At 42.0% G+C, this 20,293-nt stretch overlaps 2 protein-coding genes across 2 annotated transcripts in view; one reads left to right on the top strand and one right to left on the bottom strand.

The window, feature by feature from the left end:
- The window catches only part of arhgef25b (Rho guanine nucleotide exchange factor (GEF) 25b), a 17,076-nt gene extending 9,491 nt beyond the window's left edge, over positions 1–7,585 (top strand). The window contains exons 4-16 of the mRNA XM_071535281.1: positions 1,258–1,385; positions 1,640–1,706; positions 1,953–2,056; positions 2,348–2,417; positions 3,154–3,243; positions 3,362–3,454; positions 3,886–3,936; positions 4,080–4,157; positions 4,240–4,431; positions 4,521–4,701; positions 4,793–5,001; positions 5,121–5,261; positions 6,571–7,585. Coding sequence (XP_071391382.1) covers positions 1,258–1,385; positions 1,640–1,706; positions 1,953–2,056; positions 2,348–2,417; positions 3,154–3,243; positions 3,362–3,454; positions 3,886–3,936; positions 4,080–4,157; positions 4,240–4,431; positions 4,521–4,701; positions 4,793–5,001; positions 5,121–5,261; positions 6,571–6,663 — 1,497 coding nt within the window. The 3' untranslated portion in view covers positions 6,664–7,585. The remainder of the gene's footprint in view (positions 1–1,257; positions 1,386–1,639; positions 1,707–1,952; positions 2,057–2,347; positions 2,418–3,153; positions 3,244–3,361; positions 3,455–3,885; positions 3,937–4,079; positions 4,158–4,239; positions 4,432–4,520; positions 4,702–4,792; positions 5,002–5,120; positions 5,262–6,570) is intronic.
- A 5,483-nt stretch (positions 7,586–13,068) lies between these two features.
- b4galnt1b (beta-1,4-N-acetyl-galactosaminyl transferase 1b) lies at positions 13,069–18,991 on the bottom strand. Its single transcript, XM_071535287.1, has 10 exons — positions 18,777–18,991; positions 18,469–18,645; positions 18,001–18,107; positions 16,110–16,147; positions 15,786–15,966; positions 15,015–15,107; positions 14,641–14,828; positions 13,940–14,080; positions 13,526–13,763; positions 13,069–13,286 (listed from the first exon to the last, which is right to left on the bottom strand). The coding sequence occupies exons 1-10, from the start codon at positions 18,989–18,991 to the stop codon at positions 13,069–13,071; spliced, it is 1,596 nt and encodes a 531-aa protein (XP_071391388.1).
- Between the last annotated feature and the right edge of the window lie 1,302 nt (positions 18,992–20,293).

The following is a 20,293-nucleotide window of genomic DNA, read 5'->3' on the forward strand; positions in this document are numbered from 1 at the left end:
TTGGCCCTTTTGGAGATGAGTGAGGAGGGAGAAGCTGCAACTGGGATGTCCTGGTGCCGCAGTGGTCTAAGGCACGTTCCATATAAACACGACATCCTGGGTTCAAATCCAGTCCAGGACCTTTGTCACATGTCATTTCCCCCTCTCTCTCACAGTCTTTCCTGTTTCTCTAATTTGAAAAAAACTGATACTCCTGCAACTTTATGTTTACATTGGCTCCTTGTACCATCTGGATCTCACCATTCTTGAGGTTCAATAGGCAACTCTTCACTATTGACATCTTTGTCATGTCCCGGACTGAGGTGCATAAATTGAGTCATCTGTTTCATCAGAAGCCTTAAGAGGACCTGGCTGCTGTGACATTATTGTAGGACAGGAGGAAGCATAAAAGCAACGCCCAAGCTAAGCTAAGCGATCTTTGATGAGTGCTGATAGACTAGAGGATCAGGAACAGAGCATGGAGATTGGGCTTGAGTAAGTTCTGCTCAGGCTGTTTGGTGAGGACATCAATAATTAACTCAGAGAGAGTGAGAGAGAAAAAGACTGACGCTGAAAGAGCAGATTAAAGGAACAGAAGATGTACAAACTGACTGAAGGATTATCATCCAGTGCACTAAGGGAGGGAATGAAATGTGGTGTGACTATGTCAAGAGGATTACAGTCAAATTCATATGAGATTATACCGTTTTATAGGTGAGGAGTGCTATTTGGTATATAATAACTCTGTCTGTCCTGGTCAGTTAACCCAAAGCCTATCATAAGACTTGTACAAATGTTGCTCATTATTCGCCTTCATCCATCATTCCTGATTGTACTTTCCTAATTTCCCTGCTCTGCAATATCCTCAGCAGAGAGGAGAGGCATGAAAAAGTGCTTATCACTATAGGGTTACTTGGGATTTGGAGTATTTTCCAAAAGGGATAAGCGAAGAATTGCCCTACTGACAGGTTCCTCAGGAATAGCCCGCAAGTTCCTTGGCTGGCATGTCCCTCTCAGTTCCTCATATTTCCAGTGCTGTCTGCTGCCTGGATCAGGAGATGCTGTAGCTGCAGATGAAACCTAATTATTTAAGTGTGTGTCTGGCCTATGCCCAGCGGTCAGACAGCAGTCTACACCGCAGTGCTTCGCTGTCCCACGCAGCTGGCCAGAAGAGCCGGACTACTGTGTCGTCTCACATGTTGGCCTTCATTTCACAAACTGTGCTAATACAACATTACATGCTTATCATATAGCCCGTCTCTTGTTTGTCTGTTTCAGAGCCACCGATCCAGCCTCAACGCTTTCCCAGATGAAAATGACAGCACCTTGACTGATGATTCAACCAGCCAGTGGTCTGCCACAGTGGACAGCGAAGAGGATAGAAGAAACGCCTTAGAGAAGAGCATGTAGGTGTTGACCTTTACATTAACACATACATATATTCCTAATTGTATTGTGCCAAAATGAAAATCATTTATTTCAATATAAGACAAATTACATGATTAGTGATTTGTAGGTTTGTATAGGTAACCAACTATCAGCTAGCTTTCCTCCCACCACTCTGCCAACCAGTGTTTTTCTGAGTATGCCATGATATTTGTTGTAAATTTCATTCAGCCTGCCATCTCTCTCTCTCTCTCTCTCTCTCTCTCCCCCTCAGATATGTGCTGACAGAGCTGATAGAGACAGAGAAGCTGTATGTGGAAGATCTTGGGCTCATAGTGGAGGTGTGTCATTCTTCCATGCTTCCAAAGATGTTCAAGAGGAGCAATTATTGAAAATGTCAAATAATTTGATTATAGTATTATATTATTTATATTAAGTCTTTAACATAAGATTCATTAACAATAACATTTACAGTATAACCTGGATTCTGTTTTGTCCATTTGGCTTCAAGTGAAAGAGGAAATTAGCAACCTCTGATGTGTGACGTGTGTGTGTGTGTGTGTGTGTGTGTGTGGGTGGGTGTATAGGGCTACATGGCCACCATGGCCAGTCAAGGAGTTCCAGAGGACATGAAAGGGAAAGACAAGATAGTGTTTGGAAACATCCACCAGATCTATGACTGGCATAAGGAGTGAGTCAGAGGAGTGTCTCTTGTGTGCTCTTGTTCTTTCTTTCTCGCACTTTTTCTGTACTTTTTAACAAGAACAATGTCATGGTGAGCGGTTTATACTTATTTTGTCTAGCGTCTCATGTTCCATGGTGGTTCAGCGTGTGTGTCATGTCCCATATGGCTATTTGTTTCCTGCCTGTGTCTGTGTGTGTGTGTGTGTGTGTGTGTGTGTGTGTGTGTGTGTGTGTGTGCGTGTGTGTGTTTGGTTGGATGAGTATTCTTGCCTGACCTTCTCTGCTGGGTGTCACACAGCTATTTCCTGGGAGAGCTGGAGAAATGTGTGGGTGAACCAGACAGCCTGGCCCAACTCTTCATCAAACATGTAAGTCTATACATCAGTGAGTGCGAGTGTGTGCATGGGAAGTTGCTGTTGTCTGTGTGTTTTGAGTTTGGCTGGAGGTTACGGCCTTCTCAGAGACTCTGACTGTGCGTAAAGCCTTGGCCCACTGCCATCCAGATGTGTCCTCGTCTTGCAGCTCAGTTGTCTGCAGGACTAGCTGCAGAATAATAGGTCTAGTAATTACCTTTTAATTAGACTATAGAAAAGCCAGTGTCAACAGTTGGTGTTAAAGATGCAGTCTGTTGGCCGCACTCTGAAAATGAGCTGGAATGACAAATAAGCAAAATCAGCTGCTGATCATGTTACACTGAGTACCGCACATTTCCCCTTTACATACATATGAGCATATAGACTTGCTGCAGCAAGAGAATAAGATACTGAAAAAATAAAAAATACACAGAGAATATCCCTCTCTGATTTGGTGCAGCTTTTCCAGCTCAGCCTCTCTTCCCAGTGCGGTCAATCTAGTGTAGCATGCTTAATTAAGCCACGGCAAATTAAACCATTCTTTCCCATCCACTGGAACTATTTAATGAGGCAAAGTTCCTGCACTTATTTAACAAACTTCAAAAAAGCCTTGAGGGGAATGAGAACACGGCCTAACTGAGAGGAACCAAAGTTTTTCTCAGTGTCTATCTCTCTCTCTCTCTCTGTCTCTCTCTGTCACACACACACACACACACACGTCATCTGATGTCTTTTTCTCTTGAATCTCCAGGAGCGGCGTCTTCACATGTATGTGGTGTACTGTCAGAACAAACCCAAGTCAGAGCACATTGTCTCTGAGTACATTGAGTCCTACTTTGAGGTGAGGACTTACCTTCAGTACTACAGTATTTTTTTCATTGAAGTACTGCCTTACAGGCTCCTTTCTCAGTGTTTTCAGTGTATTTGACAGAGTTGTTGCCTCTTTTATTGCCTGATAGGAACTCAGGCAGCAGTTGGGCCACAGGCTGCAACTCAATGACCTGCTCATCAAACCTGTTCAGAGGATCATGAAGTATCAGCTACTGCTAAAGGCATGTTCTCTAATATGTGAAATGTGTCTGGGTGTGTGTGTGTGTGTGTGTGTGTGTGTGTGTGTGTGTGTGTGTGTGTGTGTGTGTGTGTGTGTGTGTGTGCGCGCGCGCGCGTGTGTGTGTGTGTGTGTGTGTGTGAGAGAGTCTTTATGGCTGTAAATATATGAAAATTCTGTCTGAAGGTTGTTAGAAGTTTGATTCATGATGTAATTGAATTGCAACAAATGACCATTGTTATAAATGAAAAAAGGGAAAACTAGGGAAAAAAACTTGACCATTGAAAGTCATCAGTCCTCTCATCAGCCTCATAATCTCAGAGGATACGTTAGTCTTACATCTTGAAAAAGGAGAAAGTAATATAACTTTCTAACTTTCTTGCTTAAACCTGTACAACTCTAAATAACCTTCTCTCTTCCAACTGGCACCCTCAGGACTTCCTGAAGTACTACAGCAAAGCAGGCAGGGACGTTGATGAGCTTCAGGTGAGAAGTCTCCTAAAACATTATGGAATATATCAAATGTATATAACATTTTATTCTGAATAATCCTATATAGCACACCTTTGTGTACGGAAAGCTTGGTGTTCTCACTCATATATCTTCATCCTTCCAATTTCTCCCATCAGAGGGCAGTGGAAGTGATGTGTTTTGTGCCTAAACGCTGTAATGATATGATGAATGTGGGCAGGCTCCAAGGCTTTGAGGTGAGGCATGCATGAGATCATAGATTTTCTGTCATCCTAAAACCAAATGACTGAAATGACAATAGCTCTCTTGCTATTACAGGGGAAAATCACCGCTCAGGGGAAGCTGCTCCAGCAGGACACCTTCTCTGTCAGCGAGCAGGACAGCAGCTGCCTGTCCAGAGCCAGGGAGAGGCGGGTCTTCCTGTTTGAGCAGCTGGTCATCTTCAGTGAGCCAATCGACAAGAAGAAAGGCTTCTCTTTGCCAGGGTACACTTTTAAAAACAGCATCAAGGTGCGAGGAACACTGCATTTTAATGCGTTTGTGTGTGTGTGTTTTAGTGTTTGTCTAAAGGTTTAACACAGCTCCTGTCTGCGCTGCAGGTCAGTTGCTTAGGTGTGGAGGAGCACTCTGAGGAAGATCCATGCCATCTGGTCCTGACCTCCCGCAGGACTGATGGCAGCGTGACGCGGTTCATCATGCAGGCTTCCTCTCCGGAGACGCGGCGGGCTTGGGTCAACGACGTGGTTCAGATCTTGGAGACGCAGAGGAACTTCCTGAATGGTACCACAGCCTAGAAGCAAGTGTTTCTGCTATAAAACTAGATTGGTGTAGTGCGTCCGGGTAACTCTAAATCTCTTCTTCTCCCCTGCAGCCCTTCAATCCCCAATAGAGTACCAGCGCAGGGAAAGCAAGTCAAACAGCCTAGGCAGAGCCATGAAGTCTCCCGTTGAGTCAGCCTCCGGCCTGCGACCTCACTCCTCGGCGTCCATCGACCGACATCACCTGCCCTGCCTGCACTCTTACAACGCCTCCCTGCCCTCTCTGCACCTGCCCGGCCAGGCCTCGGAGACGGCTAGGAAGGTGACTACTTCACAGACACGCTTCCTTGCACACTGCATACAAGCACGTTCCCAACATATCCGTTCCCATATATATTTTATGTATAATTCTGTCTCTTTCATGTCTCTCTCTGTCCTAAGGTTTCTAAACCCAGTTCCCTGGCACCTCGCCCAGCTCACCTCCCGCTGTCCTCCCCTCAGCAGCTCGGTTTCTGTCCAGAGGTGAGACACTGCCATGGGACGTCCAATGGCCTGCCCCCCCGCAGCCAGCACAGCATGCAGGTACACGAATCCCGCTATACAACTAATGCCATTAAGTATTTCAGTTCTACCAGTGCAGGTGTGAGATTTATCAGGTTAGCCAGTCCATGATCATTTCAGGACTTTATAACTATACTGTACTGTCTACAGTACACAGTAACTATTTTACAGTCGTGTTCCTGTGAATATAAACTATAATCCAGGTTTAAGATTGGGTAGATCAGATAGGTAGAGGCGTTATAACTCTGGTGTGGGGCCTGAGGTTGTTGCCACTATCACTGATAATGAGGGGAAATGACTCTGGCAGCTCCCTCTGTTTGCCTTCGCGAAATATCCTGTTGTTGTTTCTGCATGGATTTACAAACCTGGTCAAGCTAATCTCTAGCCAGTGTCCACACCAGCAGAGGAGAGAGCCATGCATCTTATGGAAAAGCCCAGTGACCTGCTGTTTTATCTTATTTGCTCAGACTTCCACCAAGAGGAGGAAATGGTTTTGATCACAGTGCTCTTATTAGACATGCTTATCTGGCCTGTTTCCACACAATGGCTCTTGTCCTCTTATTCTCCTTCCTTGTGTTATTGCATCCTACATTGTTTCCATGTAGCACTAGGTGTAGAGGACTAGAAACAGGTTTTTTATGCACTTAAAGCCTTTTAGTCCAGTTCAGCTCAGTTCAGCTCTCTCAAGATGCACTATTTCTGCAGATTTCACTATTTTCTTTCTTACAGTGAGATTTGGAACAGCATGATCTTTTTATGTTTTGGCTCCATGCTCTTATCTCTGCAAATGTAAAATGACCCAGTGCCTATGAGGTTAAAACACTAAACTTTAAGCTTTAGTTTGAGTGTATGTCAGCCATATGAGATATGCAGTTTCCATGTTTATTTTTAACATTTCAAGAACCCTGTCTGGATGGCATTTTATTATCAGGGGAGGTCTAGGTTATAGTAATTATTAACTGAGGAACTCCAAAAATTTGATCCTGTCCAGCAAGTAAGCTCAAATTACCCTGTGGTTTTCTGTTTTTCCTTCTTTTTTCAGAAGAGAAGGGATTTAATTTCAACCCATCTCACTTTTTCACCCACTAGTGGTTTAGAGTTGAATCTCAATTTTTGCCAATGCACAAAACAATGTAGAACAGGTTTTGGCCAACCAAACAGGGCATTTTGATTTTAGCATTTGTAATCAGTAATCTTTTGCAATCATGTTAAGTGGTGTGTGTCATTACATGAACAAGTCCAATCTCTGTGCAGCTCTGGTAATAAATGGGAATGTTCTTTCTATCCTTTGAAGTTCTACATTTACATTTTTTTTTTTTTATCTTCTCAGGTTATGACTGACAGCTTCCATGGAACCACATGTTATGAGGGCGGGGCTTATGCAGTGCATCGCCCAAACAACCTGGATCAGCTGAGAGAATGAGCAGTAGTGACCTGCGATGACCCATGAACTCACTTTCCCACTCTGGAGTAGGAGTCGGTCAGCTGAGAGAAAGCTAAATAAGCTCTATCAGCAGTGTTTCTTTCAAGCGTTATTCCTACACAGACGTCACCATGGTCTCACTGTCTCTGTCTGTCTACACATTTTGTCCTGAATTTCCTTTGAAACCTTTATATACCACTACGGTGCAGGCTAATCAGGATTTCAACCTTTGATCTTTTGTGATAATATTGATTTGGTTGTGTGTATGTATGTGTGTGTGTGAGAGAGAGTGTGTGCCTGTGTGCATGTGCATATGTGTATATACCACATATCCACACGTGTCTATAATTGGTGATAACGTACCTGTAATGATTAGACAAAATGTTTGAAAATGTGTTTTTGAAGCACCACAGAGGTTGCCCTTCATAGTGTACATGTATAATTTTCTTACTTTTTTCCATTGAAAATTCCTTGATGGATATTTTTCTATTGTATACTACTTTTCATAAGGGACCATAGAGCCCTTGTATTCATTTAATGAATTGGGGCAGCAAAGCCCTGTACGCAGTCGTATTCTGTGTCCTAAAATGACAGTTTCCTTGAATTCACTCTCGACACCGGTTCCCACTTTGTCATGTGTGGACCTTTAAAGGGTTACTGTAGATTCCAGCTTAACTATGGGATCTGAATCCGTACATGTTGTGTACGTCTGTGCACACCCTGCAAAATAGCAATGGATATGTTTTCCCTTTGGGGGGCTATTTTAACCCTGCCATTGTTAAAATGTTATCTGAAGAAAACACATTTGCAAACTCACACAAAGCTCACGTCATAATCAAGTAGAAAGAGGAAAAAGGGAACAAAGATAAAAAGAGGTGCTCATCTGTCACTGTCATCTTGAATGTAAATAATCTTCTGTGGGATCATATCAATAAAACTGCATCTCTGACTTATGATGTCCTTATGCACACACAGAAATAAAGAGAAATGCACACACTGTTCAAATATTGTTCATAATTTAAGGATTTCTTAAATTATTTGTAAACAATTATTTGTAAACACTTTAGAACATAAAACAATTCCTTACATGTATGTCCATGTGGGGTTTGGCATATTGTAAAGGTAAATGGGCCTGTGCATTTTTGAGAACATGAATGCTACAATAGCTAGTCACCCAAATTCTGCAGTTACATTTTGTGACACTGAGCAGGTTTACAGGTCGCTTATAGGAGGAAATCATGAAAATCTCTGTTGCAGTCAGATTGTTGATGTAGTTTTTACTTGAAATCCCTTCAACCACCAGGCCTCAATGCCTCAATGAGGAGATGGTACTCACCTATTTCCTGTAAACGAATGTCTTTTCCATATTCCCATTTTGTTATGATAAACTGTGTATCTAGATGTAAGATAACCTCCCACCACCACACTCCATTAACACCCACCTTGGCCCATTAGGATATAAAGTACATCTTCATAGCTTTGCTTGCATCCACTGTCTCTATAGCTTTTCCATTCTGCAATATGTGGATTTTATCTGCTGAAGTCAGGTCTGTGTGGACTTCCTGTTTGGTTTGGTGTGGTTTTTCCAAGAGATTTCAGAGATATTGACTCAAAAGTGGATTGAAAATTGTGCTAAAGCTGATCAAGAACAGAGATCCTGTTGGTATATAGCGCCGTCTAGTGCAGAGATTGGAGAACATCATCCTCATCCTCATGACCGTGAATTAATTAACCACATCATCAATTTGAATATCCAGAATTTATCATTCTGAAAGTTTTTATATATGTTTGAATATTTATATTTGAAGACATATTTGATAGAATAAGAGTTGAGCAATTAGTATTGAACAGTGGGTTTACTGGGCAGCACAGTGATGTAGTGAGAAGGTCCTGGGTTCAAGCTGTTGTGGCAGCAAACATCTGCCCTACTGAAGTATCCTTAAGCAGGACACTGATTCCCACCCCTGGGTGCTGGCCTGCAGCTGCCCCTACGGCAAGTTGAATGAGAAGTTTTCCTTTAGAGATCAATAAAGTAGCTTGTGTTTTTCATTGTCCCAGTGCCTAAGAAGGGACGGCCCAGTATCCCCACTGACTATAGGCCGGTCCCACAGCGCCTCAGACCGCTGGTGAAAGGCAACACGGAGCAGGCGCTCTTCTAGCCATCAGACTGTACAATGCATCCTGTCCAAACGGCCCAGTCTATATGAACTACCTTAGATTGATTTTCACATTCCTACACTCTCGACTAATCTACATGTCATTTACTGGCACAGTTTCTGATCCATACATATTTCTGTACAGTCTCTTCATATGAGTCACACATAATCTATCTTGGGACACATTATCTGTCCATATGATACCTCCATCCATAATTATGTTCTGATAATGATTGTGATATTGGGAACAGACAAAAATGAACACTGGCTTTGCACATTGTTACTTATTGATGTTTTTTGTACATAATGGTACTTTTTGATAAGGGGACAGCTAACAACGCATCCAACATCCATATCAACATCTGTAAATTGAATGTATTGATGAGGTCAATGGTCATTTACAATGCATGTCTACACACCTAGGTAATTTCAGTACATATGCATGGCCGTCTGTAGACCTGTTAATGTGAGCACAATGCACACGTGAAGATACTGTACATATGCTGTAAATTCACATATTTGTTTCTTCATATTCTCTTAGTCTTCTCATTTTTCAGATATTGCATATACGTATATTGATATTTTATAAATTTCCCCTATTTAATGCTGCATATATATTTAATATTGTGTTATGCTTTTCATATTGTATATATTGTGAAGTCATCTTTTTTCTCTGTCTCAATAAGTTCTACTGGTATTTTGTTTTGCACACCCTCATAATGATGTAATCCGTACTAGAACCACTACAGTTTACACTGGCAGTTGGGTGTTTCCGTAAGTCGCATTTGCTATATCTTTCTTTGCTGTATCATTTCACTATTTGCTGCAGCAAATAGTGAAATAGTGAAAATCATTAATGTTTCATTGTATCTTATCTCATCTTGCCTCATAAGATAATATGAGATGTCATATTATCTTATACTTATGGAGTTAAGGCCTTTTTTGTTTGTTTCTGAAAACAAATCACATCTTCTCCCCTTTTACAATTTAACTGCATCTGGTGGCCTCTATCATGTTCTGAGAGAGAGAGATAGAAAGAGAGAGTGTGTGTGTGTATACAAGTGTGTGTGATCAAATGTCATTTTGTCCCCCGGTGTGCAGATAAAAGGGCTTCTTCACACTTCTTGTCCCATTCACCACGCCCCACCCTCCACCTCTCTGATCCCAGATAAGAGCTTTAAAGTGCTAACAATCAACTATCTCTTTCACTGTGAGCTGTGAAACACTCAAGTCCACTGTCACTCCACTCTTCATCCCCTAGCTGCAAAGCCTTTATTTCAGTACACTAACATGAAATGTGCTTACACTCAGATGTCACTCACAACTAATAAAAACTGTGGTTCTCTACCGGCAACTACACCTTAATCCTTAAATGACACTCTCAGTGGGATTAGCATTATTTTAAAATGAGTAAAAATCTAGTCAGTGTGAGTTGGCTTCTCATTCTGTTGTTATGGTTGAGCTACACTACAAAGCTGATAATAATAGTAATAATTGCTATTCTTTTCCATTTGTCATTTCCCAACAATGTTTATCACAATAATCTCCCCATTTTAAAGTGCAGCTCCATTGGTCATAATTCAAATTACTTAGACGGGAAAATCAATTAGATGTGTCACATGTAAAAACAACCATTTGCTGTCCATTTACTTAGCACTGATCCACTGATGCACTGCACTCATCAAATGGCAGGGGGATAAAAAGGCTGCTGTTGAGTGTCAGGTTGCAAAATGAACAATACAGTTAAGCCTCTTTCACATCAATCTGGCAGTGAAACATTTGAGATTTGAGTTGCTTTAATTTGCTTCTTTGTCTTCTTCATCCCATGAAAAACAATTTTCTCTTAGAATACATTTTCCAAGAATTTGCCATTACCCATTAGTCACAAATGGGTGTTGACTGTGAGTGAAAGATGCTCAGTAATCGTATGAATTTGTTGTTATGATGCCAGTGCCAACTATTGCATTTGATGCTTTTTAAGACAGGAAAGATGCACTTCAAAGACATCACTCTGCAAACCTGAAATAAACAAATTAATAAATGTGAAGGAGCATGGAGGAAAATGCATTTCTGTTTTAGGCATTTTGCTGATAACTCTTAACCTGAGCATCTTACACTGATGGACACACACCGGCTATGGAGGGGATTGAAGCTGTGGCAGTGGACAGTGTCCAGTTTAGCACAAACATTTTGGGAATACAATATGGGTTAACAGATACTTTAATATGTCAAAAGTTGAAAATAAAAAGACTAATAATGTATCAGGTGGTGAAGACAGGTTCTTCAGTGATCAGATGATTTATACCAGTGACTGTTGGGTGAAGCAAGCAAGATAAATGTCTTTATCAATGTTAGAACAATAGTGATCACTGTTAAAAAAAATTTAGCTCAACTATAGATCCGTGGGTAGTTACAAATCCTAACATGAGACAAAATTTAGAACGCACAATAGCACAAAGGTACTGTATATTGGTTTCATTGACAGACTTCAGAAATTAAGATTTGTATCTCAAGTTAGGTTTCGGCCCTCGTCCACAAAGCTACCATCCCATTTTGGTGAAGAAAAAAAGTCCATAGCAGACAGAAACATCACACAAAATAGTTATAGTTTCAAAATATTCCTCTCAAGATTTAAAAAGGAACAAAAATAACAATTTCAGTTGTTGAATCTCTGGCACCTTGTTGCTAATAACAAATGACTGTTAAAAACTGATTTGTAGTTTGACTTAGGAAACAATAGTCTGACACAAGGGTGCCATCTAAAGGCCATGGTATAAAAGAACAGCATAATCACTTCTTCAGGCATGAGTGTGTCGTAGCCTTGGACACGACCCTTGATAGGATAGAGGAACTGTCAGTATAAAACATGATTTTCCAGCCTTGGTGCCTAACAATCTCAATTTCTTGTCTCATTTCCATCGTCTCACTAGGTGTCACTCGCAGTTTTCCTTCCATGCTCTGACTACTTCTACTGTGTCTCATCTACGTCATTAAGTCATCAAACTGTGCCATTCATACCCCTTCTGTCTTGATGTGCTGCTATTTTTTTTCTTTTTTTTTCTGTTACGATGAGGAAATATATACATGCACTTTGGTCAATCCAACTTTTCTGTTAGGCAGCATGTAAAAATGCAATCACTTTCAACGTCATTCACTGGCGTGCATGGACAGAAACGCTCCTCTTCTTAGATGCTTGTTGAGGAAACTGGAGAGTGACAGACAGCAGAAGACAAGGACGAAAACAAGGCTATTCCCAGATCAGGAAATTCCACATCTGACTCCACATGGACGGGATCCAAAGCTTCTCCTCCTCAAATGCAAACCACTCACAAATGACACAAAGGATTCTGGGTAAGGGGCAGCAAAACCATAACACAAATAAATAAGAGGTAAAAAAAAAAAACCCAGCCAAACCACCAGCTAGACACATCCAGTCACAGAGCTTAGGTACCACACATTGAAAGTTTTGAATGCGTTCTTCATATGGCATTGGTAAAAAGGTACCTATGCTCTGTGTCTACAAGATTGTCACTCTGTGGGAAGTGTCCCTTGTCCTCGCTTCAGAGTGAGTCCTCATTCTCAGACTCCGCTGCTATTGCTTTCCCCAGCTCAGTCTTTTTTTTTTTATATAGTGCAAGTTGAAGGACAGAGGACACATGTGCCCCTGCTCTCTTCAAAATAGTATGAAAATGAAGTGACTCTGATTCCTTTTCCAAAATGTCAGCGTGCCACCTGTTGGGTTTTAGCTTTTCTCAATTCTTGGTCTCTATAATAGAATGACTCAGCAGCATTGAGCCAGATAAGATTTGAGAAACACTTTTTGCATAATCTCTTCATAACCTTGAGTCGATCAAGAGTAGGCTACACTATGAGGAGTTATGCTATTGATAAAGAGGAAGAATGATGGTGTCGGTTTGCAATTAATTGGATCTATGTAAACAAGACAATATGTTTGCACTACAATTGATTGTAACATGTCCTTTTTATTTTTCTGTATTTTTGTTTTACACTTCACTCTGGGAAAGAGCCTGACCTTTCATATCTGGTATCTGGAAAAAACTATTAGCTCTCTGCAGAGCTGTGTTGTCATATTTAGTAAGGACAGAATAAATAGGCTAAAGCTGCACTAATGGCACAATGACAATCTTGGCATAAAAAGTGTTTTGTCTGAAATCTTATCTGGCGGGACACACTGGAGGAGAACGTCTTTGGCAACTCAGGAGGAGCTGAGGTGGGAGGAGAGGAGGAGTTAATTATGAGTCAAGCACTGAAATCGGTTCTTGAAGAACAGGAGGCCATTTTTAGTATGCGTGGCATCAGAGGAGGCCGATGGGTAGCGGAACTTAGCATAAGTCTTGTCGCTCTCTGATTGGCTGACCCAGGGAAGTTTGATCTTGGTTGCATGATTGACAATGACATCATCACAAGATCCCACATGGAGAGAACCCAGGCCGTCGATGAAAAACTCTGTAGAGCAAAACAAAAACAAAACAATTCAGCCAAATACATTAAAATTGCATGTTCATTTAGCAATCAGATGAAGATTCATGAAATAAACAACCATGGATATGATTTAATATTCTATGCTTGATCCTCTCATGCATTTAGTTCAAATTTTGATATTCCGAACAATGGTTGATTGAGTTTAAAGAAGAATACTGAGCCTGGGATGTTTGGTTGATCAGAAAAAATGAGCCTGTACTCACCCAGGTGAGCCACCCTGGCCAGGCGCGGGTCAAAGCCCACCTGCTGGACCTTATCAGTGCGAGCCAGAAAGAAGTTGATGACCCCGTCGGTGACAACGCAGTTCGGAAAGCCCTGGATGGCGTGGTGAAATCCTCTCCTCATGTGTAAACAGTCACCATCCTCTTCCCCTGGCTCGATGGATATAGTCTGCCTGTAGGTGGCAGTATACCCTGTTGCCTCCCGCACTGCACCACCCACCTGGAGAGACACACACACACATATAGACTGTGTGACTCACTGACTTCAGTAACTGACATCTCAGCAAAAATACCACGTTGGTTGCCACAAACAACCTAAAACACTAAACTCTCCACGGAGCACATTTGTCAAAAGGATCGTTATTAAAAGTGTATTCCTCTGTGACTGTCCCTCACCAGATCAAGAGTGGTCCTTTCCAAAACATCCACAAGCTTCTCCAGCTTGGTGTTGGATGTGAAGATGAAGTCGTCATCCACCCACAGGACATACTTGGTGGTCACCTGGGAAACAGCCAGGTTTCGTCCGGCAAACCAGCCCTAGGACACATGAGACTAAAATCAGCAATTTTACTTTTACTTAAGTACGTTTTTACTTAAGTATTGTACTTCACTACAAGTGCAAATATTAAAGTACAAATTTAATATTTGTACAAATTTTGTGGCTCTCCATAAGCAACAGAAACTGGACAATCATAAATTGGCCAATTGTGGAGCCATTCATCAATCAGCAAAGAAGAGAAGCGTTATCTAGCTTTACTTTGTTTGTGCACTTTATTTTGTAATTTATGATTTTTCCAATTAAAGAAAATGTAGTGTGAACTCTGTCTTCTCATCCTTTAAGAATTGCATGGAACATGTAACAATGTTCTCTTTTCTAAAAAGTAACTCAGTAACTTTTACTCTAAGTACATTAAATTAAACATTAAATTAGATACTTTTTATACCAGTACTTTACTTCTACTTAAGTAAAATATCAGCAAAGTAACAATACTTCTACTTGAGTAGGACATTGTAGCACTCTTTCCACCACTGGTATATGTTTATATGTTGCTATCTGTTTGGCTGCAAAGATACAACCATGTCGTGCACTTCCATACCTTTCCAAAAGGCATTATGTAATGTTCGATGTAGGGCCCAGAGACAGTTTTGGGATTCTCACTGTCATCAGCAATTACTATGGTTACAGTAGGATAGTATCTTCTCACGCTGTCGATAAGATATTGCAGCTTGTCGTAACGCAGAAACGTTTTCGTAGCTATGGTGACAAGGGCACTGACATTGTACTCTGCAGAGAAAGGAGGTCAGAGAACAACACATTAGCTTTTTATCAAATTCTAAAGTAACAGGTGTATTGTCCTGCATTTTTCTATTCTATTGTATTTAGTACTCAGGGACACCATATTCATATTCCAAAAGTAGCAGGTGTATTGTTCTGCATTTACAAGCTGGCTTTGTAGGGTTTGTGTCATACCTCCTTTGGGTCCTGTGTTGTAGAGTTTGGGGGTAACACCATGACGGATCTTGATAATGAAGATGGCTTGATGTCCTTCTGTCTCAAACTGCACTACAAGACACAGCAAAAAATACTTTCAGTAACAGAAGGGCTCCTAACTGGTTGAATGGCTATTAGATGTTGCTTGGAGTGATCTGTGAAAACATACCAAACTGGATTCAGGAATTTATGTTGAATGTTGGATTTATGTTGTTATTTTTGTACCATCCACAAAACATTTATATTCTGCACCAGGGTCTGAAATTAACACCTGCCAACTTTCCAAATGCCGCTAAAATTAGTCTTTGGCAGATAAATCAGTAACTGGTTCACCTGTTTTTGAGACAATAACATTTAAATGGCTCAGTTATATAAAGTGTTTGGTCATTACCTGGTCTCAAACTTTGTCCCTGCTGACCAAGGTTGACTCTCTCTGACCATGAGCCAATCAAATCAAAGCAAAACAATGGCTCTGTAGCAAACAGGCTGTTGATTGGCTGCCTGTTATGCTTAAGGTCTAAACTTCTACCGACTTTTATTCCAGTTTCTCTATTGCTAGGATGTTTAACTAGCCTAACCTTAGTGGAAACGTAACGTTATTCCCATGTGGCGACTCATAGCAGGTGCAAGGCCAGTAAAAAGAAAAAAATGAAGACTCCAATCCATTATTTTAGTGAAGTAAGTTTAAAAAAAAAAAAAAATATTGGACACTGCTCTGCACCCAAACTAGGCGGAGGAGCGAAGCCTCACCTGTGTCTGCGGTGCTGGGGTGGAACAGCGTGTTTGTGTAGGCGATGAACTGCAGCTGTCGATTCAGGTTGGGCAGCAGGCTGCTGGACAGGCTCATGTGCATCTCGCCATCACCTTTGATTTTCACCCCCTCTACCTCTGCTGCCACGTTCAGCGTTCCCAGCGTGGCAGTAATGTTTACCTATGACAGAGGGAAAGCAGGCGGGATGAAAGGACAGCAGTAAAATAGATATAAAGGCATACTCTACTTAACAAGACATAAACCAGTATTGTTCGATGACAGTGTGAACTAGAAATTTCTGACAAACATTGTGAAACACTTACTGAATAATGTTCTCTGGGAACGTCTTGTAAGGCCAGCCCTGAAAACATACGATAACACTTTACAGATTTATTTGGTCCAGCCACAAGGACTTATTTAATCTATTTCCTGTCAGCTGACATCAGAGAAATAGAGTGCTTGCTGCAGGAGAGCACTCCATCACTACTGTTACTCAGGACTGCATCTCCTTCGGCACAACATCGACGTATTATGCATCAAAGCGTGAGAAGGGTGCTATTGCTTTTCTAAGCGATACGTTTTTACTGCAATTTATTTTCCAACACACACTAATGTAGGAATGTTCAAAGGGGGTGATGTCATCAACAGCTGTGGACATCTGCACATTGTTAAAAGAAGCAGGGCCAGCTTTGTAGTGTGCATGTGCGCACACACACACACACACTCCCCTTTCCCTCCTTGAGGGAAAGAGACAGAAAGAGAGGGAGGGGGGAGGAGTGCGAGAGAGAGAGAGAGAGAAAGAGAGAAAATAAGATAAAAAGCAGAGACAGATCCTGTACAGGCTCGGTGACCACAGTCTAGAGATAGAAGAGGGAAGGCACAAAAAAACACCTGGCTCCCAAAAGATGAAAGGAGATGTGGTCACTGCATGGCAGGTGAGGTAGAGAGGTGAAAATATAAGAATGGGTAATGAGAGGTCCTTTACTAAAATGTGGTCTCCTTTGCTTGACTACTTACCTGGGGAATTGACTCTGTTAGTGCTAAGGGGCCAATGCTCCTTGCGGTGGCCACACCCATCCAGGGTGGACTCATAAGTGTCTTTCTCTTCTCGTTGCTTGGGTACTGCTGTGTTTTGGAGTTTTGGCTCAACTTGATTGTACTTCTTGTATCACTGTGTACTACTGTGAAATGTTGGAGTTGATGTGACTGTTGTGTATGGCTGCACTGATCGGTGGTGTGTCTGTGTGCAGGACGGTGTGGGGGGGGGCCTTTTGTGTGTGGTGCCGGGGTGGGGGAGGGGGGTGGTCAGCTGGGAGATTTCTCTGTTTAGGGTGGATGGATGCCACTATTTTATTTTTATGATGGCGGAATGTATTTCTCTTGTTTCTGTTGAAAACCAATAAAATTCTGTTTAAAAAAAAAAAAAAGAAAATACAAGAATGACATATTTTGACCCATTTAAAAATGCCAATTCCTGAATTTTATCAACTAACTGAAAATAAACAGTCACAATTATAATTCTAGGTGATGGAAATGCTGCAAAAATAGCAGCAAAATATGTGGCGAGGTGCCACAGCCTGAGTGACGGCGGCTAACACTCCACATCCCTGTCCTCTCACGACCCGGTCCATATAGTTCTATTACTGTTCATCTGTTATCCCATGTTATGATGGATATCTGTACTTTCTGTCTGTGAGACAAATGTACTGTTTCCCTTTCTTTCGTTTCTCTTGATGAGCGCTGTCAGCGTACATTTGTTTTGGCAATATTGTTATAGGACAGACACGCCAATAAAGCTTGTTGAATGGAATTTAATTGAGTGAGAGAAAGAGAGAGAGCGTGAGAGGGAGATAGAGAGAAAGAGGGGAAAGGAGAGAGAGGGAGAAGTTAAGAGAAGGGAGAGGGACACACAAACACACACACATACACACACAAACACAAACTCACACAGACAAATAGACAATTGCTTTTTCAGCAAGCACACTCACATTTTCTTCAGAACTAATGCAATTGTCTGCTAAATTTGTAAAGTCAATATAGTTTCACTCACTCCAATCATGCATACCCCCAAACACACACACACACACACACACACAGACACACACACACACACTCCTACACTAGAGCACCAAGAAAACGCTTGCGCCCTCGTTGTTAGATGGGATCGATTTATATGGTTGGGTCTTTCCGCAGCAATCTAGTTTTAGAAATCACCTGGGATGAGGATCGTTTTCAGCGGCCGCACCTCCACCCCCTGTGTTGGATACTGTAAGGGATTGTTGGCCTCTGCAACTATGAGAACATCTGCAGGGGTCTGAGACCTGAAGGGAAACATTCACATTAGAGAAGGTCAAGCCCCTGGAAAGAATCTTCATAACCACAGAGATTTAATAACTGTCTACAGAAAACTGCAATTTTCTTGACCTCATTACTTTAAGTGATCTGGAGCAGATTTAGGGTTGAGCTATATGAGAAAACAATGCTTTTATAAGATCAAGATCTCAAGACAGTACATCATGCACCTTCATGATGATTTCCAGGGCATGTTTTACTAATCATTTTGTGCTGAGGTGCAGCTCCATCCTTCCTTCATTACAACTGGGAACATTCTATTTTCAGAGTGATCCAATATTCGTGGGATGACTGAATTATTTCATCTCTCTGTTTCATGCTGCTGCTCACCTCATCTGGAAACTGTGGTACTCCTTGGCCCGTCTTCTCTTCATTTCCTCCAGCTCAGCGGCCTCAAAGGCGGTGTGCAGGGGGTGAGCTGACACCCGTGGGAATAAGAGTTGGGCGAAGGGCAGGTTTACGCCCCCACTCTCACCCTCGCATACGCACCCATTACGCGCCAACAGACTGGAGGAATCATCAGAGACACACAATCAATTCCGTCAGACAGTTTTTGCTCAGTTCTGTTGTGGCGAGTTGGTTTCATGCATGGTATATATTGCTTGGTCTATATATTACTGCTGTTTGTTAACCCTCACCTTGCCACACTCTCCCTCAAGCGATAGGGGATGTTGCCTAATCGGTGGTCTGGTTCTGGGAGCCTCTCCTCTAGGTGCCTCTCTACTATGGGCCCTGGTCGCTGCCACACATCCACAGTGTTGTAGGCCCGGGTGGGCCAGGAATGGAGGAGGGCCAATACCAGCACCACTGACACCAAGATGGCTAGCAACACTGTCTTCCTCAGGGAGCGCATCCTAAAACCTGCCACAAAGCAGCACATGAGACCATTAGCACAGTGGTTGTCCTGTGTTCTTTAGATGCTCTGGGTATAAATACAGGGAAATAAAAAAAAAATGGAAGCAGAAGCTGTCATGATCTGCGTGTTCTGCCCCTGTTCCTGGTCCTGCTCTATCTCTCCCTTCACTCCCCAGTCCTGCCATCCTCCTGCCAGCCTCCAGACTTCCCCTCATTACCTTTCCCTCCTCCTGCACCACCACACCTGTCTGTCATCAGCTCATTAGCCTTGTGTCCTTGTTCTGCTTTCTCCTGCCTGTCATCAGCCTATCACCTCCCGGACTCTCCCCTTCCAGCCAGCTGTCCCTCATGTGTAATCAGTCTATGTGTATATCTTGTCTTGGTTCTTTGTTGTCCTCGCCAGTTCGTTGTGTTCTGTTGTCACACGTGTTACCCGCCTTGTTCCCTGTTACCTGTTACCTGCCTTGTTCCCTATTACCCTGTGTTTCCTCCTTGCTGTGTCACCACCCAGGATTGGTTCTGTTTTGCCTTTTGTTCTGCCAGCCTGTTTGTGTTTTTTTTTGGTTAGCCTTCTGTTAGTTTTGCCTTTTGCCTTTTGCCTTTTGGATTTGCCTACTTTAGTTTTGTATGTTGCCTAGTTTCATCATTAAAGCCTTTTTCGTTACCCCTGTTCTCTGAGCCGGTCTTGCGTTTGGGTCCAGCCCCCCTCCTCACACGTGACAGAAGCATTTATCTAATTGTGCCTATGTTGCTCTGTATCAGTGGTTCTCAAAGTGAGGTCTGGGAACACCCAGGGATACTTTAGGGGGTTCTAGGGGGTCCCCCCAAAAAATTATGAATAGTATAATTTCATTATTTTATTTACCAGAATTTTTTTTTCCAATTAGAGAGTTTACAATGATTTTAAAATGACTATTCTGATCATAAGTTTCACTCTCACCACTATTATCTCCCCACCTACAGTATAGAAAGTTCTACATTTCAGTACTAAATCAACATCTTCCCATATGGGTCCCTGGGCAAACTCTTATCAAATGGGGGTCAGTGGCCTAAGGTGGGTCCATTTGGGGGCCCTTGAAAATGTTTGAGAACCCTGGCTTTATGTAACATTGTAAAAGGTCCTGGGATCTAAATAGGTCAGAATGACAACAACACAATCATCATTTGTGTGCCGATTCATGAGATTCTCTACATTTTCAGGATGGAGAAACTGAGTTAAGTTGCCTATTGGGCTAGTAGAATGAAATTTCAGCTAGTCTGGCCAAATTGTTACAAGCCTGGTATTAATATATTAAAAGTT

Source organism: Centroberyx affinis, unplaced genomic scaffold, assembly GCF_046629955.1.
Source record: "Centroberyx affinis isolate AG114_WGS23_722 - 3 ecotype Tasmania unplaced genomic scaffold, CSIRO-AGI_Caff_v1 ptg002685l_1, whole genome shotgun sequence".
Classification (NCBI taxonomy): domain Eukaryota; kingdom Metazoa; phylum Chordata; class Actinopteri; order Beryciformes; family Berycidae; genus Centroberyx; species Centroberyx affinis.